We start from the raw sequence: 15,299 nt of genomic DNA, 5'->3' as shown, positions 1-15,299 counted from the left end.
CATCTTAACTCAGCTGCTTCTATACACACACACAGGACTGGGATACCAGAATGTGTTCTGTTACAGATTAAAATTTTTAATCTTAATTTACCCCTTTTAAAATTCGAATCGCCCATACAAACCAACAATACAAATTCATTAAAATTCCTCATGACATGAATTTGATTCACATTATTGCAGGGAACACCCAATTTTTTGCATGTTATCAACCAGGCGGTTTGTAGGCCCTACATCTCTGACGTCAACAGATTTACATCTGCCAAGCAATTGCACTAATGCTGTCTGCGCTCACGTTCAACATAAATCCAAACCTGATTCATTAAGGTTCAATGAGACCTTTTAAAAGCAGCATTTTGTGGCAAACGATGAGGAAAAACAAGAAATGCTAGAAAGATCAGCACAAAAATCTGTTGCAAGTCCTTTGCTTAAAAATAGTTTTATTTTTTTTATGCTTTCAAACTAGTGCAAATACATGCAAACTGAAAACAGACAACCCTGTAAGCAGGCCTTCTCACAGTAACACAGTAAAGCCTGAAAGCTTTATACATCACGTTCAGAGAAATGACCGTTGATAGGTCGACCTTTTCTCATTGATTTGACCTGGTCTTGTTTTGGTTGTCCTCCAGTGGCCCCTTTACTTTACTCTGAAGGTACAGTAGGGTAGTTCTGCATTTGGATTCTAACCTAAGCCTAGCACATAAATGCGGCAATAGGCGAAGAGGCAAGTGATCCACACCAGTTCCCCTACATCCATTTATCCACATTCATTATTCAGGAATACAAAACCACTCAGTCAAATCTGAGCTCATATAAAGATTCTCTCACTCACCCCTCTGCTGCTCACCACATAAAAGATTCATCCCCCCCCTTTTTCGGGAACAATGCTTGGAGGACGATACTCAATATATATGCATTGATTGCCCTTAAATTCTTAACCAGTGAGACTGAAGAACAAACAGGTAGAAAAAGAAAGTTATGGAAATTCAGGAATGTGACAGTGTGTCCGTTCTGGGTTCATTGTGCCACTACAGCCTACCAACTAGAGCATCAGGATTACACTGCGGACCAGAGACACGAAAAGCTACACTGTGTATTTCACCATTCAACTTTTTACAGCTGCAACCTATAGCAACCACAGTCACATGACCAGCTTTGCACACAAATGCTGTATTTTACCACCCGGGGTAGGAACAAGTAGCCCACCAAACGTGAAAGAGACACCCTTGTTTAATACCACAAAAGCACCTTTTTACTGAACATCTATGATAGATAAAATGACGCTGCTGACCTTTAAACTCTAGAACAAGACAACTGATTGATAGAGGTAAATGTATTGACACTGGGTCTCTGACATGTCCACCTGCTGGTCAGAAGTGGAGAATTGGCTCTGTTCTCTGAATCCTTTGCACTCTGAGTCTTTGCATCTGTTTCAGTCAAGATGAAAAATTTGCACAAGCTTCTACCCAAACCACTGTAATGCTAACGAAAGCCTCTGGTTCCATACAATCAAAGGGTCACTGCCATCCAAAGTCCTGGCCCGCCATCTGATAGAAGCGCTGGTTGTGTGGCTTGTAGAAATCCCTCAGTCTCTGCATCACCTCCAGGTCAATGGAGGCATGCGTCCTCCCTTTTGTCTTCCCCAGGCAATGAGGTTTACTGCTGCCCTCTGGCTTCTTTAGGCAAGGGAAGCCTTTCGTTTTGTTGAAGTAGAAGTGCTTGTCTGTGACGATCCTCTGGAGACCCAGAAAGTCCTGGACTTTGCCCAGCTCTCCGGCAGGGTCGGAGATGAGCCTTTCGCCACTGACCAGATGGATCTGAGTCCTGGGGAACCAGGCCAGCCAGCGCTCTAGGTGCTGGGCATACAGGCCAATCCACAGCGGGCTCCACAGAGAGTCGATCTGACCTAGAGACAAGACAGATATACCAAGGCTCTTTAGTTAAACGTACCATTTCTACTGTCACCACTGTCTCAAATCATCTCATCCCAACTTTTACCTCTGAGGTGTTTCCTTTATTTACTCGTCACAGGGCAAGTACTTGTATATGATTGGATAGTTGAGAAAGTCAGTATTACAGGAATACATAAACCGGTCATTTTGGGGCCATAGACAGGAGTATAATGTTGCCACAGCATCAGTTAGTACAACTTGAGTCCTGTTTTACATTTTGGCAAATTAACATGATTAGAAATATGCAGAATTCACTATATTAACTGCAAGTTCTGCAATTATAAGGAGGATGAATTTTGACACAAACTGTGGCAAATAGGAGCATGTCAGATTTTCAAGTCAAATATCCTACATGAGTTGTGTGTTACAGCCACAAGTGGGGCAAATCAGCAGCCAAACTCAATCCAATCAGGCAGTGTCTTTAGTGTACTAAAGGCTCTCAAATTACTCGACCGTTCTTATTTTCTTTTTTCAGAGGTTCAGACAACTCAAATAAAGCTGGCACTGCAATCACTTCCCATGCATCTTCATTGTCTGACCTGTCAATGTGAGACTAAATTCTCCCAGTGATTTCTCTGATGTATCTCATATAGCAGCAGCAGAATTTCTTTCCTGCTCCAGTTTGGCTTCATTTTTGTTCCCATATCAAAACCCACTTCCTATTTAAATATTTATGCATGAAAACTATATTAGATGATTGTTCATTTCAAGTTAAATTTTCTTTTTAATTGGTACTAAAGATATTAACACAAACAGATTGAACTGAATGAGCTGAGTCGGCCATTTAGAGCACTCTTAATTCATTTAAGTTGAATAAATAAAGGCCGTGGTGTAAGAACATCTCCATTCTATCCACTGCACCTGAAGCTTGTTGTCTAATGATGCAAACATGTCTCATGCTGCTTGCCTGTAAATCTGCCCTTGGGATTTACTGTTTGCTGTGTGCTGATAAGTGTGATGGCTTTTTCTGTTTTTGCCTTCACTTGCCTGTACACAGTAAAGACAAATCAAAGACCGAGGTGGAAAGAGACTGATGTGCGTGGTGTGTGTCAAGTGTCATACTGACAATGTGCTCAAAACACTCCAAGTCAAACAGCAGCATCAGTACCTGTGCTGCGGTTCTTGAAGGCGAGGCTCTCAAAGGGAGGGATGTCGGGGGTCTTGGAGATGATCTGTGTGTAGTCAGATATGGCTCTGGTTACAGGGTCACGGACGACCACAATCAGCTTCACGTCCTGCGACATGGCATGGACTCGTGCTGGCGTTTCCACTGTAACAAAGTAACGAGGCGTCTTCTCCATGACGATCTGGCCGTCCAGGGCTTTGGGCATCATACTTCTGGAAGCACAGGAAAAATGAGGCGCACGAGGCTGATGTGATATGCAGACAACATTGAATAATGATGAATCTGTTTTCAATGTTGTTTCAAATATGTCTTCATGGAAATATTCTATTAGTTCAAGGAGTTAAGGATGTATATAGATATTCGCCTGAAACTGAGGTTATCCTCCATGATGGCTTTGCCGTGTGTGTTCAACAATCAGAAACACACACACACACACAATCTGATTCAATCACCCATTAGTCACTTTGACAGACATCATACTCTTACAGACTGAGCGGTGAGTGTGCATCGTGTAGATCTTCAGTGATCCAGACACACAGGCAGGAGACATAAACACAGCGGGCTTTCCTTGAATGTGTCTGCTCTGTTCACCTCTACTTCCACACCAGAAGCCCAGCAGATGGGACTCATTTAGAGATAAATGACTCCTGAGGGTCCACAGGACCGGCTGGGGACTCGAGGACATCTGCCAACACACCTGCCACACACCTGACTGTCTGACCAAACACACAGCCTCAGCAGCATGGCCGTACACAGCTCTGAATCAGCATCTCAGATTATTCAAACAGAGCTTAAAGGCCCATACCAGTGTGTTCATCTCTTTAACTGCATAATTCAACCTATGATTACTGAGGTGGATTACATAAAATAAGCAAGTTTGGTAAAAGAAACTAACGGCTACCGCTCAGTCATTGTCATTAAAGGTATAAATGGTAGTTAGTGTTTGTCTAAAGTGTCTAAACAATACATTCAATTTTGTAAAACATGGCAGCATGGATGCAAGATTGTTACTTTGATGTAAATGTAACATGCATTTTTATTTTGTAAATGTACTGGTCATTTAAACTGATATAGATTTATAAATGTCAGATTTTAATCCCAAAACCTTCAAATAATATATATGAATACATAATTACTGAAAAGCTTTTTGAAACACACAGGTTAAAAATGAAACCTTTGGAGGTGTTGTGCCTGAAATTGCTATCTAAATTGTAATAATATGGCCTTTGCAAAATAATAATAAAAAATAATAATAATAATAACAATAAAAGATTACGACGGAGGATTAGGGCCACATTAAGGGAAAAAAAAAATTAATTATTTACGAGAAAAAAGTCATTATTAACGAGAAAAAAGTCATTATTAACGAGAAAAAAGTCATTATTTACGAGATTAAACTCATTATTAACGAGAAAAAAGTCATTATTAACGAGAAAAAAGTCATTATTAACGAGATTAAACTCATTATTAACGAGAAAAAAGTCATTATTAACGAGATTAAACTCATTATTAAGGAGAAAAAAGTCATTATTTACGAGATTAAACTCATTATTAACGAGAAAAAAGTCATTATTAACTAGATTTCCATGCTCTGATCAATGGGCAAGTATTGATCAGTTTCCGCTGTAGCAGAATCACGTGATAATAATGCTCTTTATTTATTCGTTGTTGCGTTATCTTAGCCCGCCCCTTTACTTTTTTGATTGACATGTAAGTGACAGGCTCGACTCCAAAGCAGACGTGCTTGATTCCCCCCGGTTCCATAGCAACGGTGCACCAGAGAAATTTACCAGTATTTTTTCTCAGCGTGAGAAATACAATGTGTGGTGGGAGTGCGTGACAAAAGACCGACTGTCACGCTCAATGCGTGAGACTTGAGAGCCCTGTGTAGTACATCAACCATCCTCACCCGTCTCTGGCGTTTTCTCCCATCGACTTCTCCCGTAAATTTATGAGTCGGAATGTAAAATATGACACCTTGTTTGTGAAACCTATCCTAAAATAGAAATCAACAAATCCTCTGTAGCCCTCATTTTGCCAAGTGTCTCCAAAAGTAGCAGGTTTGATGACTTTATTCTCATAAATAATTACTTTATTCTCGTTAATAATGACTTTTTTCTCGTTAATAATGAGTTTAATCTCGTTAATAATGACTTTTTTCTCGTTAATAATGACTTTTTTTCTCGTAAATAATTAATTTTTTTTCCCCTTAATGTGACCCTAATCCTCCGTCGTAAAAAGATAAAGTTGCATCAGTTGTTTTTTTCCTTTTTGGTTTGTTTTGTTTTGTTTTTCTTGCCACTTGGGACCAATGGAACAACGTATTTACATATTATCATATTACAATAAAGTTACAGTAAAAGCTAGCAAACTGTCAATTTACACATCCAGCAGACCTCCCCCCACCCACACATATGCATTATTCTCTATGCATCCATCACTGTAAGTGATCCCCTTCACTTCACACAATGGCAGCTGACCCATTGTTAATATGAGATTATTTGTTAACGCAGCTTTAAGTTGTTCACTGTTGCAACTGTTTCCAGAAACATTTATTTGTTTTATTTCTCAAGTTTATTTTCTCTTTCTCATAATGAAAAAACTCACAAGTAAGTACTGAGGTGACCTTGTTGTTTTATGTAGTCTCCAATTTCGGGATGTATCACAAACCTAAGAGAGTCAATAAAAGATGTTCCCAAGGAGTCATAAATGAGACGTTATTAAAGAAGGACAAACAAAAAGAGACCAGAGGGGACACACGGCTGATACAGTGAGGACAGGATGCTCTGACTGTCCTCTGGTATCAGCTCGGGTTTCAGATGTGCCTGCAACACGACCTTCTGTCAATACATCCACCCCCCAAACAGGCCCCATTTTTATGAATCTGACAAACACACACACACACACACACACACACACACACACACACAGTGATTTCATTTGATCTGATCGGTGTGGGATAGTGCTTACCACCACTTAGCCTGAGGACCTCCCTTTTAACTCCAATGCCCTGAACAGGAGGTGCAACACAGTCTGTTACACACACACACACACACACACACATGCACGCATGCAGCAGGCCCAGTGTACAAGAGCACACACACACAAACACAAACACATACACACTGCAAAACACAAATATACACTTATTATTCACTCATTAGTCAGGCATTTGCGATCATCCCACTGGACCCATTCCTCACACACACACATAAAAAGACACATTAAAAAAAAATTACACACACACGCTCATACACACAACCTCTGAAGACATAAAAGGTGGGTGTGGTGGATTTTTACCAGACCCTTTAAAGCCTGTGTGTGTGCTCATCCAACTGTGTATGTGTGTGCGTGTGTGTGTCTCAGAGCATTTGCTAGAGTGTTTTAAATGAAAGGGGTGGGTGACTGATGAAGGAATGATGGGAGTGCATACAAACGTGCCTCCATTAGCAATCTGTCTGTGAATAGCCTTAGAGCCAAGAGCCCCATAGCATTACCTAAGCACAAAGAGCTAATTACTGCCCGTAAGAACAGCATCAAAAGAAAAGATCTATTATAAATATGCCTCTGCTATATGATTTGCCCAGATACACTAATTGACGGACAAAATAGCTGTTAGTTTTCCTAATAAATGAATATGCCCTTATGGTGCTCTTGGCATTGAAAACTCTGGGTTATGTCTGTAACTTCAATTACCATTTTATCCCTGCATGAAAGCAGACTGAAGCTTTAGTTATGCAATGTTTTCTCAGAATCAGATGCAATGTCATCAGTTGAGTTAAATCTCAGTGGGCAAAGCCAAAGAATACAAATTTTGCCATTTAAATTTAGAAAATGATATTAGCAGAAATAGCACGTGACATTTATTAGCAAATGCAACAATCCTCAAAAGCAAAGAATCTGGAGAAAATAGTGAGAATGGATGAGGTTCAAGTTTAAGAAACTGATAGAGTTTGGTTGAGATCAGGGAAAGATGATCGTCATTGGTGGGAACACATCATCATCCAGTGTTGACTGCTGGTAGGAGATGTGACGTGAACCATTTTCCCAAATGAGAATCATCTGATTTCTTATCCAATCATGCATCCCAGGTGCCTCCAAAATATGTTTAGCAAAGCTATAACAAACATCAAGCTATTTCCACCTTAGCTACTTTGAGAGTGTAATATATTACTCTCATGTGTCACAAAAAGTGTAACTCCGGGTTCCAAGCAGCGTTACTTATCAGTCGTTTTTATAGGTGCGAAGCCAGTGAGGCGTGTTCTCCTTGTTACTGCACTACTGACTCCTACTGGTTGGCCTGGGTGCTTGTACAGTGGGGGAGTGGAGTGGACGAAAAAAAGGGGGGGGGGGGGTTAAACTCCCAAGCATTCAAGCCCATCACTGGCAGGTGAATAGAACCGGCTGGTGACACCATGTGTTCCAGAGGAAATCCCAGCAAAAAAAAAGATGGCTCAATTAATTGGCAGTTTAAAACCCCTGTTTTACCAACATCCTTACACTGCTCATTTACTATTGAGTGTGAGATCAAACATCCAGTATGATGAACACAGGGATTATCCTGCAGCTTATAATAAGCCCCTGTTTGCCTTTGAGGAACCACTCTTTTGTCGTCCATTTCCCAATATTTCAGGAAGTCTCCCTAGTGAATTACCTTGGGCCAGCCAAGGCCACTGGCTATTGATCCTATGGGGGCTTAGGGTAACTATGCATAGGCGGGTGTGGATGGTGCACAACTGGGGACAGTAGGGATTTGTGTGTACTGGGATGAGTGCAGTATGATGGGGTGTATGAAGCAGGAAGGCGTTCGTGTAAAAGTAAGGGGATGGGCTGCGAATGGTAATGCAGCACTGGGCCTCAGCTGGGACCAAGAGTGGCAGGTGGAGACTGGGGGAGCCAGGACCCTCTGGAGCCCCAAAGTAGCATGCTGTGTCATGTGATGTGTGTGTGTCTGTGTGTGTGTGTGTGTGTGTGTGTGTGTGTGTGTGTGTGTGTGTGTTAACAAATGTGAAGCAATTGTACTATGCATCACATATACATCAGGAAATATTCAGCAAGGCATTGGGGGATTTGAGGGGGTGCTCGATCAAAGATGTAAAATCTGGTCTCTTTATCTTTGATGTTTCATCCAAGGAGGAAACAATAACCAGTTAAAGAGCAGAGTATTGACTGTGTTCACACCTGACTGCTTATTTATGAGCCAGATATGAGATTTGACTGTGTTTTTTTTTTGTCTGTATGAATGCATGAGTGTGTTATTGGGGGGCCGCTCATCCATTTCCTCTGTATGGAGGACCATTAAGGGGTCGGCCCATTGTGGCTGTGCCCTGTCCACTTCCAGGACACATCCATCATAGAGAGGCCCCAGACCCCCCGCCTTCACTTCCCAATTCCCAGGAGAGGTACTTAATGAGGGCCAGATAGCCCCACCCGTCTGGGCCTTATGGTGATCACCTCCAATACAGTACGTAGACAGGACAGAGCACACCTGAACCCCAGTTACACACACACACCACACAAAACCTATAGAGTTTCAGCCAAAATGAATTTGAAATGGATCTGTTCTTATAGCTTTAATTACTTCACATGCAGCATGATGTTTCCCAGTGCAAAAACATGCCAAAGAAGGCTAAAAATTAAAACATTTGATTCCCCTCCTGCCGATCAACAAATCGGATTCATCTGAAAATCTGCCTATCTGTGTTTGATGCTAATTCTCGCCCACTGAATTGTGCTGAACATCAAATGTTTTGGCAGCCATTCTTCTCTGATTTGCATGGCAATTATATTCCATTGTACAAACACAAAAAACACAAGTAGCACCATGTGCTGTGTCACGGCAGGACAAAGCCACCAATGTATGGGTATGAATTTAAAAGCCTCCCTTAACGAGTTCAATATGAATTGCAAATGAATCTGTGCCATCAGAGCAGCTGACTCTGAAAAGACGGAGTAATTTCGGCCCTCCCTTCTTGTCATCTTATGTCCTGAGAGGCATGGTGTCTCCAAATTGATTTAAGCAAACAGAGGCCTCAGAGAAAGAACATCTGAAACATTTTTGATCCCTTTGAAAAGGTTACTTTAAAAAGTAAAAAGTTTGGTAAAAGTTTGTTAACATCCCAAAACGTCTGATGCATACGTAGGTAAAGAAATAAAAGATGTGTATTTCAAGAGAAAATCTGAGCGAAACTATTTATGCTAGCCATAGTAATTCCCTTGTTAACGGCAACCACTTGGCTAATGCTAAGCTTTGCAATAAAACAGAGTCAAACTGAGGGTCCTACTCAAGGAACATTTTAGACAGGACATCAAAAACAACTGCAATAAATTACAGAAGAGATAAATAATAGCTGGTGTCATTTCTCGAGCTTTTATTAAATAATAAAAAAAGAAAACATAAGTGTAAGTTTATAACTAATGTAGCTAGCTGCAAACAGTTAGCATGTCCAGCTAACTAGCTAGTGGAACACCCACTGTGTGAGAGCCAAGGTGACATTACTGTTGAGTTTAGAGTTTAGCCGCTGCTCTATATTTAACTTTTGGAATTTTATTAGTTAGCTGTGACTTTGCATATCTCACTGGTTATTTTTCTCTCATCTGTTTCTCCTATAGTTTTTGCTTCAGTCTTTCTCACATCACATCATATATGCATGTTCAAAAAACTTCAAAAAAAGAGATTTAACATTAGCATATTAGCATTAGCTAGCTACCACTGATAAAATCTGCTGACTGTTGTCATTTCAGCCAACAAAACTTATCAGCTGGAAATGAGAAGCTGCTTTACTTTGTGTAAAAATCAAAACATAATTTAAAAAATTACTTCAACAAGGTATTTCATTCAATTATATACTGTCAACGGATGATGTTGAGGATTTGAAAATTTACTGTTGTACACCAACAAAACACAAATAAGGCTGTTGACTTCTTCATTTTTGTTTTCTCTATCGACTTCTTTTTAAAAGGCAACTTCTTGGAAATAAACATGAGCCATAAACACTGACAATGCAACCTATCAGGTTAAAGCTGTGCCAGTAAATCAGAGTCAATGATATATCGATAAATCTTCCTCAAGAACAAAATACAGCCGGCCCAACAGTGTGACAGAACCAGAAGAAGTCAGCCTTTCCACATAAATACATACACACAGCTCTGGTGACAGTCCCCCGGGTTGAAGCAAAGGTCAACAGAGATGTGTGAGCTTGCGGTAACACTGACTTCACCCTTTAACCTCCAGCTCACCCGAGCCTTATCTCTTATTTTATCCCCCCGCTTTTTTCACTGTCCACCTGTCATGCCATCTTTCAGCAAGAGCCCATCACGAGGAAGATGTGAATTTCCAGCTGAGCAATTTTAATGGATTCCTCCAGAGCTGCAGAGAGAGAAAAGGCTGTGTGTAACATGACCCCTGTGTGCCTATGCAGAGGGATTATGCCAATGTAGGATAAAGCTTCCTCCTAATTGTAACAGAAGCCGAGCTGACCAACGCTAACCGCTCTAATGCTGGAGTCAACCCAAGGTCAGAGCCAGGAGATAGAGCTATCGATCTCAGACAGCACTGTAAGGAGGAAGCTTCCAGTCCATCTCAGAGCTCATCGCAGCGTTGTTCCAGATCCAATCTCCGCTCCAAACACCATTAGTGGATCTTTGTCAGGGGCTCTGATCTCAATTACCCTGGTAAAGCTAAATGTTATTTTACTCTAAGAGAGACAAGGAGTGATTCTGAGGAAGATGCATTATATCTGATCCTCTCTGAATGTCCATGATAGGGCTTAAGAGAAAAAGCGCCTACACAGAAAAGTAACGTTGACTCAGGAAGTACCACAGCTGACCCTCCATTTGCAGTGTGATATCAAGGTACACTACTGCCTTGAAGGATAATTCTGGTTTATTACAACCTGCATCTTATTCTCATGTTTTTTTGGTCATAAGTCATATCAATAATATTGACAGTTTACTTCTTTAGTTAATCTAATATCCTAATACCTGATATCTGGGAATGTGGTGACATAGAACTTCTAAATAGAGGTCCATGGCAAGACACACCCCAGGTTAGATTGTCTTTAGTTTCAGACACTCGTGATTTCTACCAATGTCTGCCTGGAGAAGTATCAGATAATGAAGACGCCACCACTCAACACTACTGGAACTCTGTTTTCTTGGTTTGTGGTGTTCTCCAGCCCTGAAGCTACAATTTCTCTTTGAATGATTTTATATAATTAACGTCAACATGGCAAGATGGTGTCCACCCAACTTCACTCTCTCTGGGTTCACAGTAGATCCCCCACTCTACTGTTGCACATGTTAACTATCACACTCACCACTGCCCCTCTTAAAACAATGGCAGGTAGGAACTGAAATTACTCGTAGGCGAAGGGAATATAAAACAGCAGCTGAACCATTACACACATAAATAAAATAATAGTTCAAGTGCTATGAATTGTGTAGAAATAACTATTGCATGTAACTTTTGATAGAGAAAACAGCACAGTTGTCAAGCTAGCATGTTAATATTTGAGAAATTTTGGTCAAACTTTCTCTGCCATTCTTGTCACTATACTAGTAGACTAGACTTCGCAGTATATCTGCCAAGCCTTGTGGAAGTCATGCACATAGGCCATCCAATCATTTCAATTGGGCTGAATGAACAAAATTAATGAAATGAACTTACTGCGCTGAACTTACTTTTTTTTTTATTCTCTGTCAGTGCATTTGATTTATTGATTGCTTTCAGGATGTAAAGATAATCTCAACAAATCTAACAAAAAATGCTACTAAAATATATTACCTACCCTCGCTTTAATTCTGCAAGTGCAGAAAAATATTCTGGAATTATTGCTGCTGAAATATGTATAATTTACCACAGTGTACTGTACAGGAAGTAACTAAGGTCAAACTACTAAAAAGAAAACAAAATCAGCGCACAGACCCAGTGTGGTCTCTAACGAACCCACTGGAACAGCTAAACAGCAAGAAGTGGTCAGTCAGCAGCACACATGCTAGCAGATTAGTTCATTTGCTTTAGTAGGTTTTAGCAGTTTATCAAGAGTCTGTTTGCAGTTTACAGACTGACTTTCTGGTTCAGCTTTGAGCTTTTATTCAGTAGGCGTGTTTAAGTAGTTTTCCTGTGCAATGAGGGATTTATCAACATTTTAGGTCTTTTATCTCCATATAAAGTGGTTCAGTAAGTTCTGACTGAACTGTTGTGTTGTTAACAAGCTATCTTACTAGTTAAATTGCTATTACAGCAATGTTATCATTACTGATGTTAATGACAGACAAAACTAAAAAACATAGTACTCAACTTGTAATGAACCACAATTATCCCCTAACATACAAGAAAATGTGCTGAGAATTGATAAAGAAGTATCCACCTTTTAATTTTAAAGTAATTTTGCAACCTCTTTGTATTTTTCTCTTTGAGCAACCAAGACAAAGACAGATTTCCTTTGTCAGGATGTGTACTCTGGGTGTGTGCTGTTTGTCATGAAGTGGTGTGAACACATCATTAACTCCCAGCGTAAAGTGACCTGGAGTCAGAGGTCAATTGACAGAGCTGACAGTGATGTCAAGTGGCTTGACATGCAGCGAGCCCCATCTGGCCAGAGGGGAAGACGTGACAATCTGGTGTCACATTCACATCACCTGGTGTGACACACACACGCATGTACACACACACAGGAGACATGCTGGCAGACCAGAGAGGCTACAGTGGCTTTTCCAGTACCTCCAGATTTCACAAATTCTCTGGCTGTGTTAACATCCCTCATCTTTGTACAGTAGCGTGTTTTTCCATCTGCCTGTGACACATCAACTTAAAAACAAAAATTCATCCTTTCACTTTATCTCCGTTATAGGTTAAATTGTTGCTGACATGCCAAAGAGGCTCCCAGAGCTGAGCCAATGGCACTATTGAGCCCCATTAATATACTGTAATCTGGTTAACAGCACGCCACGTAGTCCAGATTTGGATGCATTTTTAATCTGCCATATTTGGAGCAGTTTTCTGGGTCTATAGGTGCATGAGTTTACAGTATGTGCAATTAGAAAAAGCAAAATGAAGCCTGAAATCCTGGGTCTGGTTAAAACCTTCCTTCCTTTCTTTATCATCCCAAATTATCCTCAAGCAGTTTGAGTGACTTGAATCTGGTTCCCCCGAATTTCATTTGTGTGTGTGTGTGTGTGTGTGTGTGTGTGTGTGTGTGTGTGTGTGTGTGTGTGTGTGTTCTGAGTATTTCCAAGTTTTCATGGAACTGCAGGCTGAGAACAAAGCCACATGACAACAGTAACATCTGGCTCAGGCTCCAGAGATGATTACTCTGCTGCTCTGTGAGAACTCATCCTGCAAGGCCTCTCTCTCCCTCCCTACTGTACACACACACACACACACACACACACACACACACACACACACACACAGCAAGCACTGCAGGCACACGCATGCACACATGCACAGATTGGCATAGCCAGATGGCAAAGTCTCTTTGACTGTCACCTAAACCTCTGCGGAATAGCTGTGGATATGTTTGGGTATGCAAACAACACAAAGAGATCCATTTCTTCCAGAGGAAGCTGCAGGCTCCTGTTTGGCACTCCGACTTAGACTGCACTGATGTAAAGCATCCGATTTGCATAAAAAAAGTCCAATATTTAAATGACGAGGAGAGTCCGTCATTATGTGTTTTAGTCGAGCATTGAGTAGCATTTTGTGCAAAAACTTGCAAATGGAGTGAGAAAATCTCTAGAAGTGTAGTGTCAGAATAAGACAGAGAAAAGAGAACATGAACAACAATATAATTCGGACGTTTGGTTGTGGATTCACTGCCTTCGCTGCGATAGAATCCCTGCGTAATGTGTGCGTACCTGTACCAGTCCAGTCCCCGTGCGTAATGCCGGTCGAAGAAGTGCGGCTCTGACCCCAGGGCGCGGATGTCCGGGTGGAGCCGCAGAAACTCCAGCAGAGCCCTGGTGCCTCCCTTTTTAACCCCTATGATGAGAGCCTGGGGCAGCCTCCGAGTGGCTGTCCATTCTTTCCCGGAGCTGTTCGCCTCCAACCCGGGATGACCACTGGACGCGCCTTCGCCAGCCGCGGCAGTGACCTCCTTGGTAACGCTGGTTCCGTTTCTCTCGTGCGGCCATCCCGACCCTGACGCGAGGAATTCGCGCGTGGGTGGCTTGATCTCAGAGTTTTCTGTCAGCTCTGACTCGCAGCATCCTGTGAGGAGATAGACCAAGGAGAAGCAGAGGATGCTCAGAGAGGACGCGATGGTGAGCCGGTGGAAGAGTCGCCGCAGGTCCGCGCTCGGATGGTGGTGATGATGATGATGGTGGTGGTGAAAAGCTGCCATCCCTCAGAGATCCGTGCGAGATAAGGTGCCATTCTACCACAAGTTCAGCTCACATCCCGTCATACTCAAACGCCGTAAACACACCGCTAACTCTTGGAGAGTCTCTCAGTGCGCTCCGCTGCTTTCCTCCTCCCTCATGTTGCGCGTCGGGAGCGCATTGAGCCCCACTCCAAAACCAGCCCACCAGCCCGCTTTAATGAATCACAGGAACTAGTTTTTGCGTGATATCCAGAATGTGCGCCAACTTACTCACTCACCCTGGCAACGTAGGGAGAATAAAGCTCTAATATCCGAGCCGGGCTGCTGCGGAGATCTTCCTCTCTCTCCACTTCACGGGATTACTCTGCATCTCTCCACCACGGCTCATCTCATGGGGATTCGCGTCCAGAGATCTCGCTCGCTCGCTCTCTCTCCCTCTCTCTCTCTCTCTCTCTCTCTCTCTCTCTCACACACACACACACACACACACACACACACACACAGGGTCATGCCCTGAGGCGCGTATCATTCCAGTATTATTTATTGGGGGAACCTGGGATGGGATGAATCCAGTGCGCAGACGATAGCCATGTCCCATACCTCATGTGTGCCATTATCACTCTCATCTAATATGATTGCTTGGTTTAAATTCTGCCACATATTGTGTTGTGTCTTCTGCAGCTTTGTGCCATCTAATTGCTTCTATGATGAATAGTTATATAAACACTAAGGTACCCACAGATACACTCTGAGCAGGAGTGGATGTATCAGTAAACTACTGTGGGTCATTGGTGCCATTTGAAACTGGGTTTATCACACTCAGCTGACACTCTGCACTCTAAGACCTATCACATAATTGGCTTAGTGGTCAGACAGTATTAGACTATCGTGCAGCTGCCA

The 15,299-nt window shown here is 42.0% G+C and overlaps 1 protein-coding gene across 1 annotated transcript; it reads right to left on the bottom strand.

Moving 5' to 3' along the window:
• Positions 1-417: 417 nt before the first annotated feature.
• On the bottom strand, positions 418-14,790 carry hs3st3l (heparan sulfate (glucosamine) 3-O-sulfotransferase 3-like). The gene is made up of 3 exons (XM_076760573.1): positions 13,936-14,790; positions 3,058-3,287; positions 418-1,903 (listed from the first exon to the last, which is right to left on the bottom strand). Exons 1-3 carry the CDS (start codon positions 14,418-14,420, stop codon positions 1,515-1,517), a joined length of 1,104 nt encoding a protein of 367 aa, XP_076616688.1. The 5' UTR covers positions 14,421-14,790; the 3' UTR covers positions 418-1,514.
• Positions 14,791-15,299: the final 509 nt, after the last annotated feature.

This window comes from Chaetodon auriga, chromosome 20, assembly GCF_051107435.1.
Source record: "Chaetodon auriga isolate fChaAug3 chromosome 20, fChaAug3.hap1, whole genome shotgun sequence".
Classification (NCBI taxonomy): domain Eukaryota; kingdom Metazoa; phylum Chordata; class Actinopteri; order Chaetodontiformes; family Chaetodontidae; genus Chaetodon; species Chaetodon auriga.
The sequence above is the reverse complement of the archived record's forward strand: the minus strand, read 5'-3'. Positions and strand labels throughout refer to the sequence as shown.